Source organism: Dendrobates tinctorius, unplaced genomic scaffold, assembly GCF_039654945.1.
Source record: "Dendrobates tinctorius isolate UK_male_01 unplaced genomic scaffold, ASM3965494v1 ptg000030l, whole genome shotgun sequence".
Classification (NCBI taxonomy): Eukaryota; Metazoa; Chordata; class Amphibia; order Anura; family Dendrobatidae; genus Dendrobates; species Dendrobates tinctorius.
The window spans coordinates 46,575,830-46,599,525 of NW_027361698.1; the positions used below are offsets into that span (position 1 = coordinate 46,575,830).

At 42.9% G+C, this 23,696-nt stretch overlaps 1 protein-coding gene across 9 annotated transcripts in view; it reads right to left on the reverse strand.

Moving 5' to 3' along the window:
• SCLT1 (sodium channel and clathrin linker 1) overlaps positions 1–23,696 on the reverse strand; it is a 312,009-nt gene that overhangs the window by 88,107 nt on the left and 200,206 nt on the right. For all 9 annotated transcript variants that reach the window (XR_012231549.1, XM_073572082.1, XM_073572079.1 and 6 more), the window contains one exon: positions 18,419–18,564. Coding sequence is in view for 8 of the 9 variants with exons in the window: in XM_073572082.1 (XP_073428183.1) it covers positions 18,419–18,564 (146 nt within the window). In the remaining variant the exon portion in view is untranslated. The remainder of the gene's footprint in view (positions 1–18,418; positions 18,565–23,696) is intronic.

Below are 23,696 nucleotides of genomic sequence, written 5' to 3' on the forward strand. Positions count from 1 at the left end.
GTTAATTCTGAGCTGCCAGTGAGACAGATGACTGATATCCAAAAAGGCGGTTTATTTGTTAATGCGTTTCGAAGTTAAATTGTCAAACTGCTTTGTTTCTCTGTACTGCACATCGTGCTTTGTCCTGAAGAAGTTTTGAACTTCGAAACGCGTTTCGCTGGCAGCGCAGAATTAACCTTTCCATTTCTTTTTTGGTTTAAGTCACAAGCACTGAGAGCAGAGGAGAAGTGCAGATCCAGCAGGTAAGTACGCTTTTTTCCCCACTTTATGTAGCACATTGAGGTCATTCAAACAGTGGACAACGTCTAACAGTTGGAAGGAGAAATATGCGCCATTTACTCCCGCATGTCAATTTGTAGTGAAAATTAAAAAAAAAAAAAAAAAAAAAAAAGGCTGCATCCCTATTCCAAATACCTTGGAATTGCACATCTTGATCATAAATTTGTCACACCACCAATTTTAATAAATATAGGCCAATATTTTCTCCAAGTTACCTTCTGTCTTTTTTAGCTATTCATTGGTTGATGAGCGTGTCGCCTTATCTTAAAATGACAGCAATCAAAAATGCCTTTAATGGGGATTTCAGTGTTATTTTTAACCTTAACAGTGGGAATCCACCATGGAAATCTTACTACCAGAATCTGCCCCAACCGCGCCAGTGCTGCCGCTCCGATGATCTCTGCTGACGTTCAGCGATGATGCTCTGACCTCTTGTCACCTGACCTTACAGCCAATCAGTGGGCTCACGCAGTATGGTCACTCGAGGTTGCGAGATAAGTGCTACTGGTTCGGAGGCAATTGGCAGAGCAGAGGCTGAATTCTGGTGATAAATATGCCTTCTTTTTTCCCCATTATCATGGCGGTTTCCCACTGTAAAGTGTAAAAACCCTTTAAGCATAGAATCACAAAGATATAATGAAAGTAAAAAAAAATTAACATTAGAATGGAGTAGCCAGCAAGTGCATGAGGTTTTACAAAATCTCATCCACAGAAACTGACCTGTGGTGCCAATTTCCAATGTGGATTTCACCCTTTCTAGCTTAATTCACAAGTGATGCCCACAGGGAATCCACGGCACAATCTGCATGGCGGGACATAGATAGCTATGCTATACAATGTGATCTAAGCACAAACCTAAACGTTACAGTATAGGTCAGTCTGACAAACGAAAGGAAAAGTAGAGTTTATCCATATGAATAGGAAGGAAGAGTAGCTAAGATAAGGCAATAGTCATTTTCTAGAGCCAGAAAACTAGAGGATAACGTTTATTTTACACAAGTTTCCATATTGCCGAGAAATACGTTGATACTTTACATTTTGTATTTTCTTTCAACCTTCTTTTCGGAAGACAAAATGCAGGGTGAAGCCATTCTCCCAAATGCCACAGAGCAGCAGGCTGTGATCCATGTGTTCTACCTAGGAATAATGTGCTAATCAAAAGTGACTACGGGGAAAATCAGAATATAATATTGTCATCCTGCAGTTACTAATTCAGGACATGGAACAATAGCTTAAAGTGTGTGCGCTTTGATTTGCATCAGATCCGAACCGCGGAGCTCTTTAGGTAGTCAGAAGCCAGACAGAAAAATATGCCCTTTGGAGAATTACAATTGGAACTGTAATCACAACTTTTCAGAAAAACGTATTACATATAGATTTATGCAGCTTGAAAGCTAAAAGTGCTCATAAAAAACTAGAGTATAAAAAACGAGAAGAAAGAATCACATAAAAATGGATAGTGGCTATAAAAAAGCGAGCTGGAAGTTATGGCCTCATAATAATTTTCTTCTATGACTAAACACATTATTTTTAGTAAATAAAATATTACTGAGAAGACGCTTTACCAAAATCTCAAGGTGTGAAGTAAATGTATAGAAGATCCTATTCCGACAACTGGAGACTATAGAAATCAAAGAGCATGAGAAGCACATCATATCTGCTTCCTGAGGGAAGCTCAGTGGGGCTGGTATTTCAAGTGCTTTCCTAAAATATAACAGCGCTCGAGACACTTTTTTCAACACCAAAGTTTTATTCAAATAAGCCATGGCTACATGAAGCATCATTATACAGTCATACAGCAGTTTTGAATATATTGCTGAAGATTACTGCAAAAATTATACTTCATAAATAATAAAAAATGCCAAATGTTCTAGGTCTTAAAGAAGAACTTTTTTCTGTAATCTGCACCCCCCACTTTACTACATGTCACACTTTACATTTACTTCTTTGTGGTTCAGCCTTCTGTTTTCTTTTCTAAAGCTTCCACCTTACTTTCTAGCTCTCGTTCTGCAGTTTGTGCATCTATGCTCTGCTTTCCATACCAAACTACATCAGTAAAGCATCACACAACTAGTTAGAGCCAGTCCAATCTCTGATATGACACTGTGATTATCCTTCCCTCTATATTTTCCTAAGTAAATATATTACAATTATCCAGTTAGAGAGGCTGAATACTGCAATTATAATTGTGACAAGAGCTGTGCAGTCATCATTATAAACTGTGATAGAAGCATCCGTCGTACAGTTCATGCAATTCCATCATAATTTAGCTTCTATTGATTGAGGTGGTGACTACTTAAGATAACAAAGTCCTGTGGTTCCCAGAGGGTCACCATGTGATTCTATACAGTCATGGTCGAAACTGTTTGCACCCTTGAAATTGTTCCAGAAAATGAAGAATTTCTTTCAGAAAATTATTGCTATTATATATGTCTTGTTATAAACATTTATTTCATTTATGTGTATTGGAACAATGCAAAAAAAGAGAAAAGGCATATTGTACATAATTTCACACAAAACCCCAAAAATGGGTAGGACAAAATTGTTGGCACCTTTCATAAAAAATGTTGGTAACCAACTTGGTTTCAGTTATGTGATGCTCGTTCATACTCAACTGTGGCATGTAACAGGTGTGAGCAATATGAAAATCACACCTGAAACCACATAAAAAGTGAAAAAGTTGATTCAATGTTTGCATTGTGTGTCTGCGTGCCACACTAAGCATAGAAAACAGAAAGAGGAGAGAACTATCAAAGGACTTGAGAACCAAAATTGTTGAAAATCATCAACAATCCCAAGACTACATGTCCATCTCAAGAGGTCTTGATGTTCTTTTGTCCATGGTGAGCAACATAATTAAGAAGTTCACAACCCATGGCACTATAGCTAATCTCCCTAGATGTGGACGGCAGAGTTAAATTGATGAAAGGTTGCAACTCATGAGAGTCCAGATGGCGAATAAGCAGCTCAAGTCAGGTTCCACAGAAATTTAAGCTGTCCTGCAGGCTCAGGGTGAATTAGTGTCAGAGCAAACTATCCACTGACATCTGAATTAAATTAAACGCTATGAAAGGACCCCACTGCTGACACAGAGACATAAAAAAAGCTAGACTGCAGTTTCCCAAAATGTAAGTGAGTAAGCCAAAATCCTTCTGGAAAAGCGTCTTGTGGACAGATGAGACCAAGATAGAGCTTTTTGATAAAGCACATCATTGTAGTGTTTACCGGAAAAAGAATGAAGCTTACAAAGAAAAGAAAACAGTACCTACCAGTGTCGGCCCCACTTTTCAACTACATGCATGTCACATTATCCTCAATCACAAATTTATATAACAATGAACTGGACAGATTGTTTAACAAATAAGATTTAGCCTTTGCTTGTACATAGGGATTCAAATAAATTGTGACAAGTAATGCTCATACAAGTGGGCGGTGGCCCACTCTTGCAGAGGTCCACTGGAGGATTCTCCCGTTCCTCTGTGGGCCACTCCAAGCCTGGTACCTACAGTCAAATATGGTGGAGGTTCAAAGATGTTTTGGGGTTGTTTTGCTGCACTTGGCACTGAGTGCCTTGGGGGTGTGCAAAGCATCATGAAATCTTAAAATTACAAAAGGATTTCAGAAAGCAGGGTTTGGATCTAAATCTCATTGAACACCTCTGGAGAGATCTTAAAACTGCTGTTGGGAGAAGGCACCTTTCCAATATAAGAGGCGTGGAGCAGTTTGCAAAAGAACAGTGGTCCAAAATTCCAGTTGAGAGGTGTAAGAAGCTTGTTGATTATTATAGGAAGCAACTGAGTACAATTATTTATTCCACAGGGTGTGCAACCAAATATTATTTTTAGGATTTTGTGCGAAATGATGTCCAATTTGCCTTTTTTTTCCATACACACAAAGAAAATAAACATGTGTATAAAAAAAAGTGTAACTGCAAAAAATTTCTGGGAGAAATAATTTTCTGGAACAATTTCAAGAGTACAAACACTTTCGGCCATGACTATTCAGTGGTGTGAAAAACTGTTTGCCTCCTTCCTGATTTCCTATACTTGCATGTTTGTCACACTTAAATGTTTCAGATCACCAAACAAATTTAAATATTAGACACAGATAACACAAGTCTTTATTATTGAGGGAAAAATAAATACAAACCTATAGGGCCCTGTGTGAAAAAGTAATTGCCCCCCTAAACCTAACAACTGGTTAAGCCACCCTTAGAAGCAACAACTGCAATCAAGTGTTTGCGATAACTGGCAATGAGTCTTTTACACTCTGGAGGAATTTTGGCCCACTCATCTTTGCAGAATTGTTGTAATTCAGCCACATTGGAGGGTTTTCGGGCCTTTTTAAAGTTCTGCCACAGCATCTCAATCAGATTAAGGTGAAGACTTTGACTAGGTCACTCCAAAGTCTTAATTTTATTTTCTTAAGCCATTCAGAGGTGGACTTGGTGTGTTTTGGATCATTGTCCTACTGTATAAACCAAGTGCGATTCAGCTTGAGGCCATGAACAGATGGCCATACATTATTATTCAGGATTTAATAATAACAATCTTTATTTCAGCAGTTCATATACAACAGTCATAAATAACAGTTAAAGATAATGCAATAATTAAAGCAAAGATAATGACAACCCTGCTCTTGAGAGCTTACAATCTGCAATGCGGTGGGAGTGACAAAGTCCAAGAGTTTAGAGATGAAGGGAGATTGGAGACTGGAATGTAGTTATTTGTGCAGGATGGGTCAAGAGAGGGGTTTTTTAATAATAGAGTAATGATAGAGTCTTTGAAGGAGGAGGGAAAGATACCAGCAGATTTTAGTTACAGTTGTGGCCAAAAGTATTGACACCCCTGCAATTCTGTCAGATAATACTCAGTTTCTTCCTGAAAATGATTGCAAACACAAATTCTTTGGTATTATAATCTTCATTTAATTTGTCTTAAATGAAAGAACACAAAAGAGAATGAAGCAAAAAGCAAAACATTGATCATTTCACACAAAACTCCAAAAATGGGCCAGACAAAAGTATTGGCACCCTCAGCCTAATACTTGGTTGCACAACCTTTAGCCAAAATAACTGCGACCAACCGCTTCCGGTAACCATCAATGAGGTTCTTACAATGCTCTGCTGGAATTTTAGACCATTCTTCTTTGGCAAACTGCTCCAGGTCCCTGATATTTGAAGGGTGCCTTCTCCAAACTGCCATTTTTAGATCTCTCCACAGGTGTTCTATGGGATTCAGGTCTGGACTCATTGCTGGCCACCTTAGAAGTCTCCAGTGCTTTCTCTCAAACCATTTTCTAGTGCTTTTTGAAGTGTGTTTTGGGTCATTGTCCTGCTGGAAGACCCATGACCTCTGAGGGAGACCCAGCTTTCTCACACTGGGCCCTACATTATGCTGCAAAATTTGTTGGTAGTCTTCAGACTTCATAATGCCATGCACACGGTCAAGCAGTCCAGTGCCAGAGACAGCAAAGCAACCCCAAAACATCAGGGAACCTCCACCATGTTTGACTGTAGGGACCGTGTTCTTTTCTTTGAATGCCTCTTTTTTTCTCCTGCAAACTCTATGTTGATGCCTTTGCCCAAAAAGCTCTACTTTTGTCTCATCTGACCAGAGAACATTTTTCCAAAACGTTTTCGGCTTTTTCAGGAAAGTTTTGGCAAACTCCAGCCTGGCTTTTTTATGTCTCGGGGTAAGAAGTGGGGTCTTCCTGGGTCTCCTACCATACAGTCCCTTTTCATTCAGACGCCGACGGATAGTACGGGTTGACACTGTTGTACCCTCGGACTGCAGGGCAGTTGAACTTGTTTGGATGTTAGTCGAGGTTCTTTATCCAACATCCGCAATCTTGCGTTGAAATCTCTTGTCAATTTTTCTTTTCTGTCCACATCTAGGAGGTTAGCCACAGTGCCATGGGCTTTAAACTTCTTGATGACACTGCGCACGGTAGACACAGGAACATTCAGGTCTTTGGAGATGGACTTGTAGCCTTGAGATTGCTCATGCTTCCTCACAATTTGGTTTCTCAAGTCCTCAGACAGTTCTTTGGTCTTCTTTCTTTACTCCATGCTCAATGTGGTACACCCAAGGACACAGGACAGGGGTTGAGTCAACTTTAATCCATGTCAACTGGCTGCAAGTGTGATTTAGTTATTGCCAACACCTGTTAGGTGCCACAGGTAAGTTACAGGTGCTGTTAATTACACAAATTAGGGAAGCATCACATGATTTTTCGAACAGTGCCAATACTTTTGTTCACCTTTTTATATTTGGTGTGGAATTATATCCAATTTGGCTTTAGGACAATTCTTTTTGTGTTTTTTCATTTAAGACAAATTAAATGACGATAATAATACCAAAGAATTTGTGTTTGCAATCATTTTCAGGAAGAAACTGAGTATTATCTAACAGAATTGCAGTGGTGTTAATACTTTTGGTCACAACTGTAGGTGAGTAGTAACGACTGGAGAGAGAGACTGGAGTAGGTGAGGGAATGGGATTAGTAGGGCATGTAGTAGGACAAGAAGAGAGGAGCCTGGAGACTTCTTCTGTGATGGGGTTAAATGTGAAGAGTGAGTCAGAGGAGATGTGGGGAGGGATGGGAGTCACAGTACTTGGTGGCTGGGAGCGGATTTACTGACGGATATATTCTAATTTCTCTGTAAAGTGGGAGGCCAGATCATCAGCACAAATGCCTGTGATAGGGGCCTGTGCGTGTGGACTGAGGTGGGAGTGAAAGGTGGGTTGTTGGATAGTGAGGAGAGTAGGATGGTGAAGTATGTCTGTGTAACACCAGTACCCGTACCTCCGCGGGATCCCCGTCGGGGGCCTCTGCTCAGTCTGCTCTGCCTCTGGTCTCTCCCCTGCTCCTGCTTTCTGGCGCGTGACCAGCAGATTCCCGGGTAGGATGCTGAGGTCGCGCGCTCTCGGTCTCTTAAAGAGACAGCGTGCATTTTTCAAAATATGCTCTTAAACCAATAGGGTCCTTGTGTGAGCTATTTCTGGCCCCTTTGCCATAGAGAGGGCGCCGGAGCAACAAGTGTTTCCTGTTGCTAGTTTCCGGTTTAGTGTTCTGACGTGCCTGTGATCTGTTGTGATTTTGCAGTGTCCCGCCAGTACCCAGCTAATCCTGTTTGTCGTCTCAGACTATCAGCGGCTTGCTACTCCATGCCCGGGACGATACGAGTGCTGTCTGTGCAAGTTTCATCCTGCTCAGCCATCTGTCACTCCGTCACCCACGACGACGTCAGTACTGCCAGAGCTAGCTCCATCCTGTCCAGCCACATCCCATCTTTCAAGTTCTATGTTACCTGTTATCCCTGTCTGTGCGTCTGTTCCGCTGGGCCAGCTCCCACGTGTCCGGGGTCTAACTGGAGGTAGAACCTGTGTCCCTCAGGCATTCCATTCTGATCCTGTTTGAGGGGTCTTAAAACGGGTGTCTGGGGTTCGCATAGTCACGCCCCTTTGGAGCCCCCCTGGACCGTGGTCCCGAGGTTCAACAAAAATAGCAATAAACGAATGTGCACTTCAACATCTGTGCCTCCGCTTCCATTGTAACAGATTGATCTGGCCATGGAACCCGCTGGGTCCCAAGAACCTCCAGCTGCAGAGTTGTGTCAAGAGGTTACTCGCCTAAGAAACCAGCAGGACAAGATACGACCTATCTGCACAACTTGTCTCGACCACCGGCTTCCAGGCTCCCTGTTGTACGGCAGGTACTGGACTTCGCCTGGCGGCTCTCGCTTTGATGGCGATCCCGCTAAGTGTCGGGGGTTCATTAATCAATGCTCACTGCACTTTGAACTCCTGAGGCACATGTTTGCTTCTGAATGGGCCAAGGTGGGCTTCATTATGTCGCACCTTGCCGGGGAGGCCATCGCCTGGCTGAATCCGTTGTGGGAGAGAGGGGATCCTCTGGTTAATAACCTTCAGTCTTTCCTAGAGGTGTTTCGCAGGACCTTCGATGAGCCAGGTCAATCTTCCTCGACAGCCTCTTCGCTTCTTCGTCTATGCCAGGAGAATCTCACGGTGGCCCAGTACGCAGTTCGTTTCTGGACCCTTTCTTCTGAGTTATCCTGGAATGTTGAGGCCTTGGTGGCTACCTTCTGGGAAGATTTGTCTGAGAGAATAAAAGACGAGCTGGCGGGTCAAGATACTACTGAGACTCTGAATGACCCGGATCGTTCTTCGGTTCCAAGAATGTTCCAGGGAATCTAAGCAGGAGAAAAGACCTTATCGACTGGTTCCTAGTCTTCAGAGACTGTCTGCTTCCCTGTCCCCAACCTCTCTTCCTGAAGCTATGCAAGTGGATCAAGTGAGCTTGACTAATCAGCGACAGGTTTTGCCTGGTTTGTCTCACCCCTTGCCTCTAGGTTTACCTTGGCTTCAAAAGCATGAACCAGTCTTAAATTGTAGGACTGGAGAAGTCCTGCGCTGGGGTGATTCCTACTCTGATCAATGTATCACTCGCATCCTTCCTGTTCCTCCTCCAGTTCAGCCAACTGCCCTACCGGGTTTACCATCCTCTTACTGGGCTTTCTTTGATGTCTTCGGGAAAAAGGAAGCAGAGAGATTACCTGCACACAGGTCATATGACTGTTCCATTGATCTGCGACCTGGAACGTCTCCCCCTCGAGGCCAAATCTATCCTCTTTCCCATGCAGAGACCTAGGCTATGTCAGACTACATCCAGTAAAACTTGACTAGAGGATTTTTCCAGAAATCTTCTTCCCTGGCGGGGGCAGGATTCTTCTTCGTTAAGAAAAAAAGACAGATCTTTACAGCCTTTTATCGATTACAGGGGGGTTAAACTAGATTACGGTAAAGAATAGATATCCATTACCACTTATTTCTGAGCTGTTTGATCGTCTCTATGGGGCCAAGATCTTCTCCAAGCTAGATCTCAGAGGGGCCTAAAACTTGCTTCGTATACGTCAAGGAGATGAATGGAAAACGGCCTTCAACACTCAAGACGGACACTATGAATACATGGTAATGTCATTTGGCCTCAGTAATGCACCTGCAGTCTTCTAGGAGTTTGTAAATGATATTTTTAGAGATCTCCTCTACTCATGTGTTGTGGTTTACTTAGATGACATCTTGATTTACTCCGCAGACTTAGCCACTTATTGGAGGCATGTCCGCCAGGTCTTACAAAGGCTCAGGGAGTACAGACTGTACGCCAAGTTTGAAAAATGTGTCTTCAAGCAATCCTCCCTGCCTTTTCTCGGTTACATAGTCTCGTCCACAGGTCTAAAGATGGATCCGGAGAAGTTATCGGCTATCCTCAATTGGCTTCGCCCGTCCAAGCTTAAAGCGTTACAATGGTTCCTGGGATTTGCCAACTATTACAGTCAATTTATTCCACACTTCTCTACTCTAGTGGCACCCATCTCAACTCTAACTCGGAAAGGCGTTAATTCCAAGGATTGGACCCCAGAGGTGGAAGAGCCCTTTACTTCATTGAAGGAAGACTTCTCTTCCACGCCCGTTCTCCATCAACCGAACTCGGATAAACAATATTTTCTCGAGGTAGATGCTTCCTCCGTAGGCCCTGTAGCGGTTCTCTCTCAAAAATCGTCTACCGGTTGTATGATCTCTTGTGGTTTTTTCAAAGGTTTTTTCCACTTCTGAAAGGAACTATTCTGTTGGAGATCGGGAGTTGTTGGCAATCAAATTGGCCCTGCAGGAATGGCGACACCTTCTCGAGGGAGCAGTCCATCAGGTTGTCATATTCACCGATCATAAAAACCTTGCTTATCTCCAGTCTGCACAGAGGTTGAATCTCCGCCAGGCCAGGTGGGCCTTGTTTTTTGCTAGATTTAATTCTGTTCATTTTCGTCCAGCTGATAAGAATGTCAAGACTGATGCACTCTCCAGAGCTTTCTTGCCCCCTGCCTTAGAGGAAGAACCTCAACATATCATTGAGCCGTCCATGTTAGTGCCAGTAGCCTCTGCCAATCTTTCTCGGCTTCCTCCAGGAAAAACACTTGTGCCAAAACTCTTGTGCCCACTTTGGACAGGAATCGTGTCCTTCGGTAGGGTCACTTCCAAGTTGGGCGGTCATGCTGGTCAGAACTGCCCTTTGTGTGCCCGTAACAAAACTGCAAAACGCTTGCAGCCTGGGCCACTTCCTATTCCTTCTGCTCCCAGGCAGCACATCGCGATGGACTTTATTACGGATCCTCCCATCTCTTCTGGCTGCTCCGCTGTCTGGGTGGTGGTAGATTGATTTTCGAAGATGGCTCACTTCGTTCCACTGTCTGGTCTTCTGTATGCTCCTGAGCTTGTTGACTACTTCATACAGTAAATCTTCCATATCCATGGGTTTCCTCTCCGAATTGTGTCCGACAGGGGCGTTCAATTCACCTTGAAGTCTGGAGAGCGGTCTGTAAACTAATGAAGGTGGAAGTGGACTTTTCTTCTGCTTACCATCCTCAATCCAATGGGCAAGTGGAGAGGACCAATCAAATTTTGTCCGGTTTCTTGCATCACTTCGCCAATGTGCATCATGACAACTGGGTTAATTTAATGCCCTAGGCAGACTTTTTGTACAATAATCAAGTAAGTGAATTCTCTGAGAGGTCTCCCTTCCAGACTGTATTTGGACTTCAACCTGGAATCCCTCTTCACATCTTGCGGCCTTCAGGCATCCCTGCAGCTGACACCTTTGCAGAGGAATTCTCTAAAGTGTGGAGTGATACCAAGTCCGCCTTGGAAAAAGCTTCACTACATATGAAGAGACATGCGAACATAAGACGCCTGGATGCTCCAATCTTTCGGCCCAGAAATAAGGTGTGGCTCTCCTCCAAGTACATCCATCTGAAGATGCCCTCCTACAAATTGGGTCAACGCTTCATTGGGCCCTTTGAAGTCATGAAACGAATTAACGCAGTCTCGTATAAATTGAAATTGCCTGCTTCTTTATGTGTGCCTAAAGGCCCCGTTACACGTATCAATGTCCCAGCGATCCCACCAACGATCCGACGTGGATGGGAACGCTGGGACATAGTTAGCTGATCACTGGTGAGCTGTCACATAGACAGACCCACCAGCGATCAGGACCAGCGAGCAAGCTGGTTTCCAATGTAAACAGCGGGTATCTAAGAGCCGCGCGGCTCTTAGTTACCCGCTGTTTACCTTGGAAACCAGCGTGCACGCTGGTTACATTGGAAACCCGCTCCCAGCATCACTGATCGTTGGTCTCTCGCTGCCACACACAGCGATGCGTGCTGGCCAGCGGGAGACCAACGATCAAAAAAATGGCCCAGGACGTTCAAGCGCGATCAGCGATACCCGGCAGGGGGCCAGTTGCTGATACATGTCACACACAGCGATATCGCTGGCGAGATCACTGTGGCGTCACAAAATCAGCCTTAACTCTTTCCATGTTTTCCTTCTCAAACCAATAGTCTTGAGCTCCTTCTTTAAGAACCCAGGTACCACTCCTCAACCCGTCAGTGAGGAGGACGTCTTTGAGAGAATATTTTGGCCACAAAAAGATTAAACGGTAAGACCTGCTTCTTGGTGGACTGGAAGGGCTTCGGTCCTGAGGAGAGGTCAAGGGAGCCTAAAGAGAACATCCAGGTCCCCCTCTACTACTGGAGAAATTTTACGCAGGCTTGAAAAAGAGGGTGGGTAAAGAGGGGGATACTGTAACACTCGTGCCCGTACACTCGTCCCCGTCGGGCCTCCGCTCTCAGCCTGCTCCCTGCTGCTCTGCCTCTAGTCTCTCCCCTGCTCCTGCTTCCTGGCGTTTGGCCAGCAGATCCCCGGGTAGGATGCGGAGGTCATGCGCGCATTTTTCAAAATATGCTCTTTACCAATGGTGTCCTTGTGTGTGCTATTTCTGGCCCCTCTGACATAGAGAGGGCGCCGGAGCAACAAGTGTTTCCTGTTGAGAGTTTCCGGTTTAATATTCTGACGTGCCTATGATCTGTTGTGCTTTTCCAGTGTCCCGCCAGTACCCAGCTAATACTGTTTGTCTTCTTTGACTATCAGTGGCTTGCTACTCCATCCCTGGGACGATACCAGTTCTGTCTGAGCAAGTTCCATCCTGCTCAGCCGTCTGTCACTCCGTTACCCACGACGACGTCAGTACTGCCAGAGCTAGCTCCATCCTGTCCAGCCACTTCCCATCTGTCAAGTTCTACGCTACCTATAATCCCTGTCTGTGCAACTGTTCCGCTGGGCCAGCTCCCACATGTCCGGGGTCTATCTGGAGGTAGCACCTGTGTCCTTCGGACATTCCATTCTGATCATGTTTGAGTGGCCTTACTACAGGTGTCTGGGGTTCGCATAGTCACGCCCCCTTCGGAGCCCCCCGGACCATGGTCCCACAAAAATAGCAATAAACGAATGTGCACTTCAACATCTGTGCCTCCGCTTCCATTCGTTTCAGTCTGTTTAGCAACGTGAAGGGTAGTTATATGTTCTTAACATAAATTTGTAGTTGATAAAATTGGTATCATTTTCCTTTTCTGAAATGCTGTGTTACTACTACACCAGATGTAATGGGACATATACCTTCCAAAAGTTCAACTTTTGTCTCGTCAGTCCACAGAGTATTCTCCCAAAAGTCTTGGATTTCTGGCAAAACTGAGTTGAGCCTTTATGTTCTTATTGCTCAGCAGTGATTTTCATCTTGGATCTATGCCATGCAGGCCATCTTTGCCCAGTCTCTTTCTCATGGTGGAGTAATGAACACTGACCTTACCTGAGGCAAGTGTGGGGTGTTTTGTGACATCTTGAGTGAGTCATCGCTGCACTCGAGGTAATTATGGTCAGCCGGCCACTCCTGGGAAGGTTCCCCACTGTTCCTTGTATACACCATTTGTATATAATGGCTCCACTGTGGTTCGCTGGAGTCCCACAGCTTTAGAAATAGATAGATCTCAACTACTTTGTTTCTCATTTGTTCCAGAATGTCTTTGGATCGCGACATGATGTCTAGCTTTTTAGGACTTTTTAGTCTACTTCACTTTGTCAGGCAGGTCCTATTTGTGATTTCTTGATTGAGAACAGGTGTGGCAGCTTCCCAAAGATGTGATATACCAAAGTTAATTTATGTTTTAAGGGGAGGGAGGGACAATAGCTTTTTCACACAGGGCCCTGTAGGTTTGGATTTCTTTTTCACTTAATAATAAAGACCTTCATTTAAAAATAGCATTTTGTGCTTACTTGTGTTATCTGTATGCAAAAGAAATCAAGAAGGAGGCAAACACTTTTTCAAACCATTGTATAGAATAATGTCTGTGTATAGGATGTTTGGAACAACCTCTCTTCCAAATTCCTTCAAAAACTTTGTATAAGTATGCCTAAAAGAATCAATGCTTTAATCCAGCTTTGATGCAAAAAAAAGTGGTCACTTCAAATATTGATTTGATTAAGACTTATCATGCATAGACTGGATATACTTTGTTTTAGAAACCCATTCTTAGCACTGTGTCTGTGGCCATTCATTTGCAATCTCAGGGTTTGAGTAATATGACCCACATACTGCAGACCACAGACACAAGTTACCATATAAATCACATAATCGGAATTGCATGTTAGTTTTTGTGAGATATTACATTTTTCTCCGATTCTGTTAGAATTAATTTATTTTGCTTCATGGTTGATAATCCTGCAACAGCAGCATTTTTTTTTACATTGCATCTTGCGGCTCTCTACTAGTATGAGTTGATGAATCAGCTTTAGTAATGGTCTTTTGCTTTACCCTTTTCTTCAATTTATTGGGGTTATCATATTCTTCAAAGCAATCTGTGGTTCTTTTGGTAATGTCATTATAAAGAAGCAATCCTTTCTTAATAAATACCAATGTTTCTTTAAGGTCTTCCAGATATATTGATTACCCCGATTATATGTCGCATTAAAATTGTACCTCCAAAATTTTTTTCTTTACTTTTTATCTTTGTTTTGTTTTTGAGGCAATCTAATTGTTATAAATGTAAGGTCTTTTGGAAAGCTGATTCAACAGTTTCCTTAGGATATATTTTTTCAATGAACCTTTATTCTAGAATTTTAGATAATAAATATATACGGTAATCAGCAGTCAGAGTACAATCTTCTAATATGATGGAATTGGCTTGATGGAACGTTTCCCCCCCATTTTTGGGAAGTGAGCACTACCAAAATCTAAATATCCGTTTCCCTCAACTGTTTGAAGTGTGTTTTACTCATGATTGCTTTATTCATATTGAACAAGTCTAAATCTAAAAACACAAACTTGTCACTTGCGGAATGTGTCGTGAACGTGAGACACATACGAAGAATGGGTTAAATACGTACTGAATTACTCCTCCTTATCACTTCCCTTCCTCTCTCTGAGGGAGGAGAATATAAGAAAGATTACATTTATTTTTATTATACACCTGCAGAAGCCTGTAACCAGACAAAAGGAATATTTATACTTTTAAATGGTTTTCTTGGTACAAATAAATCTCTTCTGAAGCACTTTGAAGATCTTCACCATGATTTAACTCAGTGGCAAAGACAACGCCAATTCCTTGTTTCCTCCTTGGTCTCACTTTATTTACTATGTCCCGGAAGTATTCCGCTGTGTTCCGGGACATAGTTCACCTAATGCTTTTCGGCTTTGCCTGCAGTTGGTCAAAGCATGATGCGCATGCACGGGAGGCAATTTGAATGCGCAAGTGCGGGACCTGTACGCGGGGACAACGCTATTCACAGAACGGAATGCGTACAGCATGCCGATTTGGGGTGGAGAGAGAGACTAGAACCAATGTCCATCGGACCGGACCAAGGCTATTACCATACTGCGTGAGGGGCAATATAAAAGGTTTTTAGGGGGGATTCATCGGGAGTCAGGGGGTTTCACAAGTAGTTGGGCACTGTATATCTCACACTCTATTAGATGATATTTTTAGTTAATAGGCCAAAAAACTGGTGACATATTCCCTTTAAAGGGAACCTGTCACAAGGTTTTCCATTTATAAACTAAATGCATCACATTTAAGCTTTCTTACCAGAAAATCCAGCAACGAGTGTATAAGACCCCAGCTCCCCATGAAAATCATCGTTATCCAGTACGATGGGTGTTGCTGGTCAGTGCTAAGGCTGGTTTCACACTTGCGTTTTTTTGCGCTGTATTTTAGCGCTAAAAAACGCATGCGTTTTTTCCCCCTATATTTTGCATGGGATGCGCTTATGTGCGCATACACATGCGTTTGTATGCGTTTTTACGCGCATGCGTTTTTTTATGGTGTGCGCTCGGGCGCACAAAATGCATCCTGTTGCATTTTTTGGGCGTCCGACTTGCCTAAAAAAAACCGCATGCACGCGCAATGCGTTTTTTTTACAGCAAGACACCCATTATAAGTCTATGGGTGCGCATATGTGCGCATTGGCATGCGTTTTTTTGCGCATGCGTTTTTTTGTTGACCATTAGTTAGACAATGGAATTTAGGGGTTTGGGTTAGAGTTAGGGTTAGTTAAGGGGGTTTAGGGTTAGGGTTAGTATGGTTTGGTTAAGGGTTAGGGTTAGTTAGGGTTTGGGTTAGTAGGGTTTGGTTAAGGGTTAGGGTTAGTATGGTTTGGTTAAGGGTTAGGGTCAGGGTATGGTTTGGTTAAGGGTTAGGGTTAGTAAAGTCATGGTTTGGGTTAGTGTGAGGGGCCAACTAATGTTGAAAAAACGCAAACGCGGTAAAAACGCACTAAAAACGCATACAAACGCATAAAACGTTGCGTTTTTTTCATGCATGCTCATAAAAATGCTTGAAAAAAACGCAGCATTTGTATGCGGTTTTTCCATGCGTTTTTTTGCGGGAAAACACGCTGCAAAACAAAGCAAGTGTGAAAGTAGCCTAAGCGCCTCCTTGTCACCTGTAGTTGTGGGATTACCTGCTTTGATGGACGTATGTGAATTCTTTTATGTCATCCATCCAGTGATGCAAATCTTGAGCTAGTGCAGTTGAAGAATATACCTGCAAAGGCGCATTTCACTCTGCCCTGCTGAGGGCAAAACAAAGTCCTATAATACACATGCTCCGGGTCATCGAGCGGAGCGAAGCGTGCAGGACTGTGTTCAGCATGGAAGTGTGTTCTGTGATCAACCATACTTCTCTATCTGTCTCATGGACAAGTCATGTTTTTTCTAAATGCCAGGAGAGCATTACCTGTCCGACTGCATTGTGCCAACTTTAAAGTTTGTTGGAGGCGGCATAATGCTATGGGGATGTTTTGCTACATGGAGAAAATTAAGTTATAGTCTCCCTGCAGGCCTTCACTCCCAGTCAAATGGGCAGTGCCAGGGATTGTAAGCAGTCAGAGCTCGGCAGGCAAGCACGGTAATCATATCCCCTGCTGAGCAGGATGTCACTGTCACTGACTGTTCACAGCCTCAGGCCCTGCCCACTTGACTGGATACGAGCAGCTGCAGGTAGAACACCTAATTTTCTCCCTACAGCAAACTGAATAAGTTTAGAACAGTATAAACCTGCAGGTTAGTGCCACGGCTGCAAATTAATTTTAGAAAATGCAGTAGTTTTCTATTGCAGGCTTACTTATACAGACTGATTCCTTGTCTTATTTGCTGCTAACGATATACATTGATGTAGTTTGCCCAAGACTCATCAGTCTTCTCCTGCTCTGGTCGGCCATGTGTAGAAGATTTTCTGTAGGAGTTGTGGGTTGTGTAATGGGTTATGTGCAGGAAAACTGGGGAGGGTACATAACACTGCGCAAAGGGAAAATTGGAAAGTTCATAAGAGGGAGACAGACAATGTATCTCTACACAGCGATCTGTCTGCATTATGGCCGAGAAAGCAGAGTGAGCACTTTCTTCTGTGGCTGTGACTGCTTATTTGTACTGTCCATGTCCCAGGCTTTGTTCTATAAAGCTGTCGGGGTATGCAGTACAAGCTGGCCGTCGCCGACAGTGAACAACGCTGTCTGTCTCCTTCATATGAATGCTCCAATTCACCTTCTGCGCAGTATTATGAGTGCTACTCAATATGGGTTATACGTGCTCCGCATCGCCGCGCACACAACCCATTAACTACAGAAAACATCAACACATGTTCGACCATTGAAGCAGGGGCCCGATACTGGACAAATGTATCATTAGCAGTAAATAAGACGACAAGCGATCAAGATGTAGAAACCCGCAATAGAAAAGTGACTCAATTATGAAAATTAGTTGTATTTGAAAAGTTTATTGATCTTCTAAATCTTTTACACAGAATGGATTTATTATCATGGTAAAACCTCTTCAATGCTTCAGAATACCAAGATATTTTGGACAATAGTATGCTTTGATGAAGGCCCATTTCTGTTCCGCAGGACTGTTCCATAGTGCACAAAGCAAGATGCATGGTTGAATGTGTTTGGTGTGGAAGAACTTGACCGGCTGTACAGAGCCCAAACCTCAACTCCATGAACACTTTTGCTATGAACTAGATTGAAAAATACATGTCAAATTCTCTGATCTTACATCAGTGTTTGACTTCACAGATGCTATTCTGGATGAATTGGCAAAAGTTCCCACAGATAAACTCCAAAATCGTGTAAAAAGCCTTCTCAGAAGGAGGTGGGACACCAATTAGTGGTACAATTGCCATACACCGAAGCGTGCAGGAGCATCGATCCACATCTGATCTCATGTCGACCAACAGATCAGAAATATAAATATGCTAAGAGTTTGCCAACACTTTTCTTTCCTGAAAAGTTTTCTTGTTAGATGTGAAAATGTAACTCGTGATTCTAATGGTGGCAGTCACCAAGGACATTGTGAGGAAATGATAAAGAGAATGGCACATATACAGAATGGTGGTTAGCACACTCTTTCTGTGTAGTAAGATTACAGGCCTATTTTTAGAGGCCATAACAAGCATAGACTGAAATAAATCACAGACGCTCAGATGAGGTCTCATAGTAACCTCATGATAAGAATGAAAAAGCATCCTGGAACTGCAATTTTACCAAATTTACAGTTTGCATTTTAAAGACATTTATTTCATGCTGAAAACGCAGTAGAATAAATGGGCAACAATGTGTGGCCTTATCTCATAATGATGTACAATTCCCCAGAGCCTGCTAATCAACATAGTCATCTTGGAAACCTTCAACAGCACTTGACTTTCCCCAGATATAATTGATGATTAAAAGGGTTTGCTCACTTTAGCTCCAGTTGTTTCATTTTCTTCTGCGCTGCACTCAGACTTATCTTGAGGTCATCTTTTGTGCGTTCTGCAATCAGGCAGCGCTGCTGTAGTTCCTCCAGCTTCCTATAATCTTTCTCATTTCCCCGGCCTTCTCGATACACCTGCAACAAGAGATTGGATCAGGCTGGCAATAGATTACTATGAAGGATTGAAATGTAGTCACTGGATAAGGGCCAAGTCAGAAAATCAAAAGCTGAAAGAAACAACTTCATACGTAGGATACCAAAGAGGAAATGTGTGCTTACTTGTGTCGTACGGTCAGAGAGATTCTATAGGGCCTAAATACCATCTAAAACACAAACCTATAGAAGTGAACATTACTACTATGAATAAAGGCAATGAGCCTAATCCACTAAACAGGAGATTTATCATGAAGGGAGTCAGTTGTGCGAATGTCTGCGTTGTGCTCGCTTCCACCAAATATATTGAACAATGTGTTGAACAAAGTTTTGCAAACTTTCATTAAAAACACTTGTCTAAAGACGTCTTCTCAGTTTGTGAGCCACCTCCCCACTGGAGTGAGAACTGCAACTTTCTAAAAGTAGCAATTTAGAAATCTATGCACCTTGAAAACCATGCCAATTTCCCACCCACGTATCAAAAGTAGCTTCAAATCCCAAAACGAGGTGCAACAAAACTTGTGTCATATTAATGCTAAAAAAATGACACAAAATCCTTATATACATCACTAACAAGAGAAGAACGTCGCTGGATACTGGAGAGAGCGGCAGCAGATGAGTATATTAACTCACTCACACTACATTACATGCATATATACACATACTTAATAAAAAAAAAATAGAGAGGGGAGTGTTTCTTTAAAACCCCTTAACGACATGCGCTGTACATGTACAGTGCATGTCGTGTCCCTCCCTTTGATGTGGGCTCTGGCGCTGAGCCTACATCTTTTCCGGCACATGTCAGCTGTTTTGAACAGCTGACATGTGCCCCTAACAGCCGTGGGTGGAAACTAGCACGGCTGTTAACCATTTAAATGCCGCTGTCAACCTCTGACAGTGGCACTCAATGTGACTGCGCCGGAAGCGCGTCATTAATCCCACCCATCGGAGCCGTGTCGGTTGCCGATGAGTTGGCATGACAACCCGGGGTCTTCAGGCGACCCCTGTGGTTGTCAGTGCCAGACTACCTTGAGCACCGACCAAATAAGTGAGCATTTCTGCTACACACAGGCGATCTGATCATGTGTGCAGCAGAGATCACACAACTGCAACTTCTAGTCTCACACTGAGACTATTGAAGCATGCAAAAAGTAAAAAAAAAGTTTTAAAAAATATTTTAAAAAATTTAAAAATAAAAAAGTTCAAATCATCCCCCATTCAAAATAAAATAATAATAATAATGAAAAAAGATAAATAGAAAATGCACATTTCTGTCATCGCCGCGTTCAGATTCGCCCGATCTATCTAGCTATAAAAAGAATTAATCTGATAGGTAAACGGCATAGCGAAAAAAAAGATAAAACATCAGAATTGTAGACGGTGAGCCCTCGCGGGCAGGGTCCTCTCATCCTGTACCAGTCGCGACTTGTATTGTTTAAGATTACTGTACTTGTATGTATTATGTATACCCCTCCTCACATGTAAAGCGCCATGGAATAAATGGCACTATAACAATAAATAATAATTACGTTTTTTTGGTCACCGCAACATCGTATAGCATTAAAATGCAATAACAGGCGATCAAAAGATCATATCCACACCAAAATTATATCATTAAAAATGTCAGCTTGGCACGCAAAAAATAAGCCCTCACCCAGTCCCAGATTATGAAAAATGGGGACAGTACTGGTCTGGGAAAATGACGCAAATTTTTTTTTTTTTTTAAATAAACTTTGGATTTTTTTTTCACCATTTAAATAAAAAACAACCTATACATGTTTGGTATCTACAAACTCGTAATGACCTGAAGAATCATAATGGCAGGTCGGTTTTAGCATTTGGTGAACATGGTTAAGAAAAATGCAAAAAACAGTTGTGGAATTGCAATTGATTAGTAAAAGCAATGGTGTCGTTCAAAACTGGTTCCGCAAAAACAAACCCTCACATGACCATATTGACAAAAATAAAAAAAAAAGTTATGGCTCTGGGAAGAAGGGGAGCAAAAAACAAACGCAAAAACGAAAAAGGGCTGCGGCTTGAAGGGGTTAAAGGGAATCTGTCACCAGTTTGTTGCTATCTCATCTGAAAGCATGATGAGGGAAAAAAAGTCAGTGATTCCGAAGATATATCACTTAGTTTACTGGATTCAGCAGTTGTGACACAATCACGGTTCTTAGACGTAGAATGCAGCAGAGCTGAGAAAGCTGCCCTCGCCCCCACCAAGCTCTCTATGTACATTGTCTATTGATAGTGAGCTCTTTAGGGGCATGGTTGGTCTAGCAGTCACACGAGACCTAGTCTCAGCAATGACAATCACCTAGTGATAAAAACTTTATTGTAAGTAAACAGAATAATATATAGCTAGAGAAGCAACAGCAATCTCCTACCACAATACTACCACATCCTAAAAAATTGACAAATATAGCAAAATTGGTAGTTTTAAAACTTAACTTTTAATCCTAAGTTTTTCTTAAAAAATGGCTTTCACCATTATCCAGTCGTCCTTTATCCAATTCATAGAGTCGGGGTCCATATATTGTCCCTACCAGTCCCTATCATGGACTGATCCTGACCCCTAGACTCCTGCCCTTACAAGGACAGTCCACAGCTAGCCCTGCCACTAGCCAGCCCTGGACTGAGGGAGGCACGCAGGGTCAGTCCAGGGCTGGCTAGTGGCAGGGCTAGCTGTGGACTGTCCTTGTAAGGGCAGGAGTCTTGGGGGGTCAGGATCAGTCCATGATAGGGACTGGTAGGGACAATATATGGACCCCGACTCTATGAACTGGATAAAGGACGACTGGCACTACCAGAAATGGGTGAGATTGTTCCTTTAACTTTTTTTGAACTGATTATTTGGACCGTTTTTCTTGAGCTCCACATGATATGTATTTAAAATCGGTGGGGCTGAATCTGTCCAATTTTTTATATCATTGAAATAGATTGTTTTCCTATACAGGGAGTTGATGGGTTTGTAAAAAATATCCTTGACAGGGATGGCATTATTTCATTTTTTGTGCATTGGTGTATTGGTTCACTTTGGATAATGGTGAAAGCCATTTTATAAGAAAAAACTTAGGATTAAAAGTTAAGTTTTAAAACTACCAATTTTGCTATATTTGTGTAAGTAAACAACAGCAAACAGCCAGATTAGTAACACATAGCTGAAATCTGTGTTTTAACCCCTACCTCACGCTGTCCTCAGATTACATAGCAAAATCCTTACAACATTCTTTACATTGGCAATCCAATGCACTTAGACAGCTTTAACACCCGCTCTCCCCCTGGTTATATACCCATCTAGCACCACATTCTTATGCTTGACTAACGACTCTATCAACAGTTTACCGCAACAAAAAGGGGCTAGAAGACCGCAGTGTCTGATTTCACATACTCCTGCACTGATGAGAAGCACTTCTTCATATTAAACAATGCAGGATTCTGTTAGCAGTGCAGGGGTTAATCTTTTCAGCTTAGAGTTTCTGAAGCCTTCCTGCTTGGATGATCTCAGCTGCTCATTATTGGCCACTCCCATCTCCTATATATACTCGCCTCTGGCAATCTGGATTTCCAGTGTTATTCTTATACTGCCTGGTGTGGAGTGGAGGTATCAGTTGTTGATAGAGGCGCTTGGCATGTTGATCAGTGACTGTTGCTTGGTGTTTCTGTTGTGTGCAAATCCTCATCCTCTCCTATTTGGGGTTTCCTTCGTTCTCTTCCCAGTGCTCCTTTGTGTTGTCGGTGAGCGTATGTTTGGTATTTTCATTTATCCCTGTACATCCTCCCTTGTTAGTCTTGTTTCTGTATATATAGATATATACAGATATAGGGCTGATTCATGAGTTCAGCAAGCAAGGTACATGGCCCCGGTGTCTTCACCATCAGAAGTAATCCAGGGAACAAAGATAGCTAGAGCACTTCTAGCATTAGGGATAGAGAAGGAGCCCCAGGTATTCCGACAACAAATTAACGACAAACACCTTGCAGGCTCTTTAACGTAATTTCAAGGTGAATAAAACCTCAATGGCACATCCAGAGAAACAACGATGCCTGTGTCCACAGTTGGAAAAGCACTACATAGGTGCGATTAGAAGAATGTATGGTGAATGCATAAGATTTCTTTTACAGCCACATGACATTCATACCCAGTGGGGTGTGAGCCAATCTGAAGAAGGTGGAGCTTAATGTAGAATATAGCTGGAAGGCTGTAGCTCTAGAAGTGCATCATCACGCCCAATGCACTTCCCATCTCATTTGTAGATGTATTAAAAAGGCAATTTTTTGTCAATGGACTGCAAACATAAAAGTATGGCTTGACTCATCTACTTAATAGCTTTAAGCCCTTGCTAACAGTTTGGGGTGATAAAAACATGAGTATGAACATACTTCTTTAAGTGTGGGACAATGGCAAAGTCCGAAACAAGGAACACCTGCAAACCTTTTTTGTGTGTGGAACAAATGACACTAAGTAATAGCCATAACATGTATGAATGGCTTAAAACCCCTGATTAACATTAATGAATTATTCTATAACACTCACCGTATATACTCTTGTATAATCCGAAATTTTCAGCCCCTTTTTTTTGTGCTGAAAACGCCCTCCTTGGCTTATACACAAGTCATTGTTCAGAAAGCTGGCGGGGGAGGGGGAGCAGTGACAGCTGCAAGCTAACAGAAGACGGAGACATCTCCGTCCCGGCAGCTATTCCTGTGCTCAGAGGTCACGTGGTTCCGCTCATTAATGTAATGAATATGCACTGCTCTCTAATCCCATAGGCGTGGAGCGCATATTCATTACCTTAATGAGCGGTATCACGTGACTGCTGAGCACAGGAAAAGCTGCCGGTGCCGGGACAATGGAGATGCAGCGACGGCGCAAGGAGCGTGAGTAGAATGGGGGGGTTTGTGAACCATGCGGGAACGGGGGAGCCGAGCCATGCGGGACCGAGGGAGCCGAGCCATGTGGGACCAGGGGAGCCATGCATACAACAGGGGGAGCCACACATAGCAGGACATGACGGGGAAGCCACACATAGCAGGACAGGACGGAGGAGCCACACATACCAGGACAAAACGGGGGAGTCACATACTGGGACAGGAAAGGGGAGCCATGCATA